The 7,580-nt window shown below is 35.0% G+C and overlaps 1 protein-coding gene across 1 annotated transcript; it reads right to left on the reverse strand.

Moving 5' to 3' along the window:
- Positions 1 to 694: 694 nt before the first annotated feature.
- myf6 (myogenic factor 6) lies at positions 695 to 3,367 on the reverse strand. The gene is made up of 3 exons (XM_051107569.1): positions 2,837 to 3,367; positions 2,590 to 2,683; positions 695 to 2,080 (listed from the first exon to the last, which is right to left on the reverse strand). The coding sequence occupies exons 1-3, from the start codon at positions 3,344 to 3,346 to the stop codon at positions 1,965 to 1,967; spliced, it is 720 nt and encodes a 239-aa protein (XP_050963526.1). The 5' UTR covers positions 3,347 to 3,367; the 3' UTR covers positions 695 to 1,964.
- Between the last annotated feature and the right edge of the window lie 4,213 nt (positions 3,368 to 7,580).

Here is a 7,580-nt window from a genome sequence, read left to right on the forward strand (position 1 = left end):
CCAAGCGCGCAGGCATTCACACTTGCAAATTAAACCTGACCGCTCAATGCGATGCAACCCGACGCTTCATTCGAGGGGAGAACCCTCACAGCCTGTAACATTATGATAGCTGTCATGTTGCTTACAGCTTTGCAATATTTTCCCCTGACCAACCTTCTACTTCTGATCATGAGACAGATACGGCAGGTTTCATTGCAGCCAATCCTGAGTCCTGCCCTGCCAGCTGGAACTAACAGGCAAGGCCAGGGCTATTTCAGGGCCAGTCATACTTTACACTCCGTTAATACTCGTAAATCTGGGAAAGCTGCTGGCTTGACTGGTCAAGGCTGGTGGTGGAATACAGAGGGCTCCTAATTCAATGGGTTTAATGAGGACATTTGGTGGCCGGCCATCCTTGCGAGCCACACATGCCTGTTCTCTTCAGCTTGGGACCTTTAAGTTAATGTTACAGCTCAAAATAGACTCAGCCCAATGAGTGTGATGATTTTACATAGATGCTAAATTAATTTAAACCTTAACAAGGTTGAATGTCTTAGTGTTTAATGCCATGATTAGATTTGATAAAACAACAGGCAGGCATTTTTTGATCATGTAAGATGCAGGCATATCAAAACTTCAAAATCGCCAGTAAAATCCTACTGGAAAAATTCTAAAACAAATAAATGACAGTTAAAATTTAACAAGTAAAGTTTTTAATGTTTAATGTTGGAAAGATATCCGGCAGTGATCAAGTGCTCTATTTTTCTTGTTAATTTATAAAATAATTTAAGTAACAGCAATATATTACAAAATATGTACATTTTAGGAACACTACATAAATTGTCAGGAATCATTCTGTTGATATTAATGACCCTGAAATTAACCTGGAATTACCTGCAGCAACTACACTGAATGGTCATTTATGAAAAAGAAAAAGAAAAAGAAAAAAAAGAAAATCTAAATATTACATTGGAACACTTCATAATAATATTTGCAATGTCATAAATACATTATTTAATTACACAAAGCTTAACAGATCACATATACTACCAGTCAAAAGTTTTTAAATGCTTTTTAAAGACTCTTCTGCATGCCAAGCTTGCATTTATTTGATCCGAAGTAAAGCAAAAACAGTAAAATTTAAAAATAACTGTTTTCTACTTGAATATATTTTAAAACATTTATGTCTGTGATTTCAAAGCTGATTTTTTAGCATCATTACTACAGTCTTCAGTGTCACATGAACCTTCAGAAATCATTCTTATATTGTGATCAATAAATAAATAAATATTAAATATTAATAAATATTATAAATATTATTATTATGTTAAAAAAAGCTGAGTATAATTTTTTTAGGTTTCTTTGATGAAAAATAAGTTTAGAAGAACAACAATTATCTGAAATAAAAATCGTTTGTAATATTATAAATGTCGTTATAATGACTTTTGATCTATTTTAAAGCATCCTTGCTAAATCAAAGTATTAATATATTGTATAATGTTACAAAAATTTGAAGATGATAATAGTAATAATAATAAATGTTTCTTAAACAGCAATGAATATCAGAATGATTTCTAAAGGATCGTGTGACTGGACTAATGATGCTAAAAATTCAACTTTAAAATCACAGGAATAAATTACATTTTAAAATATATTCAAATAAAAAGCAGTCATTTTAAATGGTAAAAATATATCAGAATTTTACTGTTTTTGCTGTACTTTGGATCAAATAAATGAAGGCTTGGTAAGCAGAACATTCATTTTTAAAAAACATGAAAAATCTTACTGTTCAAATACTTTTGACTGGTAGTGTATGCTTTCGTATTAATTTGTTAAACTGAACATGATCTGTTCACGCATAATTGTTAATGACTTCTTTATAAAAGTTATCTTATGCAAAGTGTCGCCTAATACAAACATTAACACATTCACACTAGCTCATGGAAATAAATATACGTAGGAAATGTGAGGTGGATGCTTGAGCTTCACTTTTCTGAGATCTGGTCGGGACAGCGAGCTTTCGTCTCTTCAGTGGAAATGCTGTCAACAATCGAGGAGAGGCGACGAAGGCTGCTGGACGTTGAAGACTCCACTGCGGCTTCTGGAACACACATTACGCACAGAGAAGTTCGCAAGGATCAGTTTGCATAAGGAAACGCACGTGTGAAACTACAGGGAATTGCGCACAGAGACTTCTTACGCGTTGAGATTTTGGACGGAAAATGTCTCACAGAGAATTACACGCAATTGACGAAAAGTCAATACTCAAATATACCTATTCACAGAGAATTCTGCCCTATAAAATTATAGTCAAACGAACTACACCGACACTAGAAATGAGAAATCAAAGTTTCTGCCAATCGTAGACACTGGATGGTTCATAGTTAAGAATTCAAAATAAATTGTTGTTTTCAACAAAACGAGTTTGTGCGGGCCAGAACGTAGTGTAGAAGCTACGTTTTGCCTTACTTTGCAAGTAAAAGCGCACGCAATTACGCACATCACCAACGCATGAAACATTAACAGCTAGCAGCTATGAACCTCAATGATTAAAAGCCCTCAATACGTCTCTATTAAAACCTAAAACTTCTCTGTCTTTTCTGTACCAACCTTCTCGGTGACCGGCCATCTGGGAGTTGGAATGATCTGGAATCCCCTGCCAGTTCTGGCAGGTCTTTTTCCAGTGATACTCATTGGGAGCCACCTGAACAGGCAATGATGATGGAAAGCATTAATACTGCTCTTAATTTAATTATAGCACATCATTAATATTAATAATCATTAGCTGCAAGCAGACATATGGCACCACGTGGATCCAGCTGCTGTCAGAGCGCATGGATCGGTTGCGTGTTCTTACATGGTTTTCTTTCACGCTGTATGTGTAAGGGTCATTGTCAGAGTTCTGTTCTTGCTCATCCAGCGTATGCAACAGGTCTTGCAGTTTCTCGATGTAGTTTATTGCGCTGCGTAAAATCTCCACTTTGGGCAGCCTCTGGTTCGGATTGGGCACCGTCTTTTTCTTTAACGCTTCAAACGCCTCGTTGATCTTTTTAAGCCGCCTTCGTTCTCGCAGAGTGGCGGCCTTTCGCCGGTCGGTCGGCGCGGATTTTCTTTTACAGATCTTGCAAGCCCACATAAGACACTGACCCTCGCAGTGAGGCTGGAGCCCCGGCGGTGCGAGGACGTGTTCCTCCCCGCTGCTCTCGCACCCTGTCTCGGACGGGACCGGATCCTGTCCCGGGGACAGGGGACTGTCATTCCCCTCATAGAGTGGGGACACTCCAGGCATATCCAAGGTCCCATGGTCCGCCTCGAGATAACGTAAATCGTTGAAAAAATAAGTGTTGGTCTCAAACAGGTCCATCATGTTGTTGTAGGCTGTTTTGACAGTAAGACTGTTGGCATTTAAATAGCCCTGTGACACAAGTCAGGGGACTTAAATATAGAATGTGAAATTCTATCCAGCGCTTAGCTGTTGCCGGGCTTCAGACTCGTTTCAATAGGCCTTCAGGACCACAGAGGTCTTATGAAAATTAACCATAGTTTTAATACAAATAAAACCAAAAAATCCATGATTAATACCACATTAACTATGCTTTTGCTACACTAACCATAGTTTAACCATGGTAATTGTAGTAAACCTGTGGTTATACACAAAGCTGGGTATTACTTATAAATTATAGTCCGTTACTGATTCCAATACATGACAAAAACTGTAAATAGTAACGTAATCCATTACACTACATTACATATTTGTGACCCTGGACCACAAAACCAGTCATAAGGGTCAGTTGAGCTCTATACATCATCTGAAAGCTGAATAAACATGCTTTCCATTGATTGTTAGGATACATTTGGCCGAGATATGACTATTTGAATCTATGGAATCTGAGGGTGCAAAAAAATCTAAATATTGAGAAAATCGCCTTTAAAGTTGTCCAAATGAAGCTCTTACTAATGCATATTACTATTCAAAAATTAAGTTTTGATATATTTACAGTAGGAATTTTACAAAATATCTTCATTAAAACTTAACTTAATTTCCTAATGATTTTTGGCATAAAAGAAAAATCAATAATTTTAACACATACAATGTATTTTTTGGCTGTTGCTACAAATATACCCCAGCGACTTAAGACTGGTTTTGTGGTCCAGGGTCACATTTAGGTAACATAATCAGACTACTTTTTGATTACTTTTAGATTACTTTTGACCTAACTTGTTTATTGATTAAAATAGATAATCTTGTACCATATTGATATAACAATACAAAGAGTAAGAAAATATATTCATTTCGTTATTATTAACATGAAGTGCATTAAACTTTACATAATCAGGGTTTCCAAAACTGGGGTTTGTGAAGGAACTGCAAAGGGTTTGAAAAGATAATAAATAAATAAATCATAAAAATGTAAAATTAAAATAAGGCATTTTAAAATAGCATCAATCAAAATAAAACATTTACTAAAAATATTTTATATTTTATGTTTACTACTAGTTTATTGCAACTGTGTGAATAATATGTAATAATGTAATCAATAAAAAAGTAACTTTAGTCTGAGTTTTTAAAATGTGAATTAATCTAATTACGATTACTTAATTTTCGGAATCTAATTACGTAATCCAGATTACATGTAATCAGTTACTACCCAGCTCTGGTTATAGAAATGATAATCAGTTTGCCCCCCTAAAAAAAAACGATTAATACACTCTCACTTCCAATAAAACCATAGTTCAATTTGCACGTTACTATAAGTACTTACTACCTACTAGAAGTGGTTAGTTGTCAAATACAAAGGATTTGAGTCTTTTTTTTTTTTTTTTTTGCAGCACATCCAAAATATTTTGTCTATTGCATTCCATGATGAAGAACTTATTATATTTGCAATTTTTTAAATTGTAAAATACTCTCATTGTAAAATAATTGTTTTGAGTCAAACGTCAAATTACAAAAATACTGAGGTTTTATTTCACTTTTGAGATTAATTAACTAAAAGTTTACTTTTAAAGTACTATAATTGTGCATTCAATAAACTGTATTTTCCCCCCAGGGCAACAATGGTATAAATGTTTTTTTTCCTTTTTCTTTCTTTCTTTCTTTCTTTCTTTCTTTCTTTATTTTTTAGCAAACATAAATCATGTTGACTATTGACTTTTTTTATATATAGAAGAAATGTTCAGTGTAAAAAGCATCTGCTACACAAACATATGGTATTATATAGTATTATATAATTATATTTGCAGTTTTTTATATTGTAAAATACTCTACACATAAATGTTTGGCATTATTTGTATATTATATTATATATTATATATTTATGTGTTTATTTAGTGCATACAACATATAATATACACTGTGTATTCTGCACATTTTTATGCATTTGGAAGACATTTTCATATAATCCAAATTAAGATATTAAGATCAACAATTTATATATATAGGGCCATGCATTTTTTTAATTGAACCCATAACCATGCTGTTGCTAGTTTCATGCTCTACTGTTTGAGCCGCAGGAAGGCTTTCATAATTGCTCTACTATTCCACTATCAATACATGACTGCAGTGTTGGTGGACTCGTTCAATCCTGTATATGTGACAATAAATCTAGTGGCATGATTTGATTTATAAGTAACTTACCAAGAAACATAAACCACAGCACATGACATTTGTACTGTAAATTGCACTGTGGACTGTGCAATTTCATGGAAATGATCTTAGTTTCTGAAACACACTCTGGACACTGAAAAAGAGAGTCTTGTTTTCATGCCCCATAAAAATAGCCTGGAATGTGTGCAGGCAAAATGGCTTTTGAAAAGCTCACGCATGTGAAGTAAAAATAGCTATAAGAACCATTCATCTTAAATCCATAAACACATGAAAGTCCTTTCCGAAGTGTTATGTGTCCTCTGACATTTTTGTACAAGATCAGTGTGAGATGCTTTATTGAAGGGTGCGAGTTGTTGACGGCTCATATTGCTGTCAGGCAGATCATTTCAACGCAAACTACTGTATATAGTTCTGAAATGTACAAACAAAGCAAATGGGATGATAAGGCAAATATAAACACCCCATATGCTTTAGACTTGATATTGATCATATTGTATTCACATTAAAGAAATAAGATAAATAGCCTACTGTAGAATAGACGAGTGTAGTTGTTTACCTCTAAGTAGTGCTGAAAATGACTATAAGTCAACTCGTTTCATGCTCTTGTGCAATGCAAAGGGTTAAATCATTCAGGTGCCATCCCCCGTAGTGGACACATCTCCCGTTACCGTGTTGTGAAAGGTTATTCAGCCTATAGGCGGAATACTGTGTCTCAAACTATAAATCTCATAGTTTGTAACAGAGGTGATGATCGTCTGCAATGTACTGATGTATATTCTCTAAACTGTATATCGCTTAATGATATCCAAAGTGTTATTTTTATTTCCAAACATATATATTTGTGCAAATGAATCAGCATTAATATTATACGAATTGTACATCAGTACCATTTCCAACAACCCGACTGCTGTCTTCAATCAAGCTTTACAGAGCATATCTAATCAGCACGACTTCATTGCCAGTGTCCAAAAGTCCATCAGCTGGTCATTCAGCACTTAGGAACATAGTTTTCTTTTACAGGCTTTTCATAGGAAGAGCAGCCCACGCATGTTCACTTGATCTCGAGGGATTAGCCATAGAGACCATGTGTTCAAGAGTGATGAATGTGTTTCATTGCTTTTCCAGTTTTAAAGGTATTATTTGAATCAGATGAACCAAGTAAAACTGTGAGAAAGTGATTCTGAATGAAGTTAAAAAATGTTGCCAGGCCTTTGGGCTATTGCAAAGAGTGCCATGTCCTTGGCTGGATCTGTCCTTGTGTTGTACTTTGCATTCAACACAGTCTGAAAATCGAAATCATACCTAATGTGCCGGATATAACGTGCTTGGTTTGTAAAATTTCACTTTCATCTCTATTTATAGTTGTAAAACAGTTTCTATAATAGAAACCAATACATATGTCAATACAGTGTTAGGAATATGTAAGACGTACTGCTGCTGCACAAACAGCACATATAATAACCTGTATCAGATCTATACAGGTGGAGCTGGGGAGGTGGAGGGTCTCAGAGGAACTCCGAAAGTGCGCTGTGAAATGCTCTAGTGGATGCTAACCAGTCATCTGAATGTAAAGCAGCAAGCTCATTAGCTGTGTATGCAACATGCAGTCAGCTTGTGCCAAGTAGTTTAATCTGTGAATATAAATCAGTTTGTGTTAACGACCCATCAGTCTGCGCATCTAGAGTTTCATGATTATGATAGACCTTGGCATTAATATGACCAACAGAAACAGAGTAAAATAAAGAGTATCATGCCATATGCCAAGGATATACCAAAGCAAATTCTATAATTAGGGGTGCATTTAGAATTTGACAATGTGAAGAAAAAGTTTCCTGTTTCCAAAAAACCCAAACATGACCTTACATAGCTGCTTTGAAACAATCTATATTGTATAAAGTGCTATAAAATAAAGGTGATCTAGGAAAATGTGCATAAAATACCATCTATGTTTGCTGCTGTCCACCATGTTATCTTTACTGGGTAACATCGTTGA

The sequence above is a fragment of the Labeo rohita genome, chromosome 4, assembly GCF_022985175.1.
Source record: "Labeo rohita strain BAU-BD-2019 chromosome 4, IGBB_LRoh.1.0, whole genome shotgun sequence".
Taxonomy (NCBI): domain Eukaryota; kingdom Metazoa; phylum Chordata; class Actinopteri; order Cypriniformes; family Cyprinidae; genus Labeo; species Labeo rohita.

Coding starts and splice junctions, on each gene's coding strand:
- myf6 (XM_051107569.1), bottom strand. CDS start 3,346: ATGATGGACCTGTTTGAGACCAACACTTATTTTTTCAACGATTTACGT. Junction 2,684..2,836: donor ACAGCGTGAAAGAAAACCAT/GTAAGAACACGC, acceptor TTGCCTGTTCAG/GTGGCTCCCAATGAGTATCA. Junction 2,081..2,589: donor GATGGCCGGTCACCGAGAAG/GTTGGTACAGAA, acceptor TGTGTGTTCCAG/AAGCCGCAGTGGAGTCTTCA.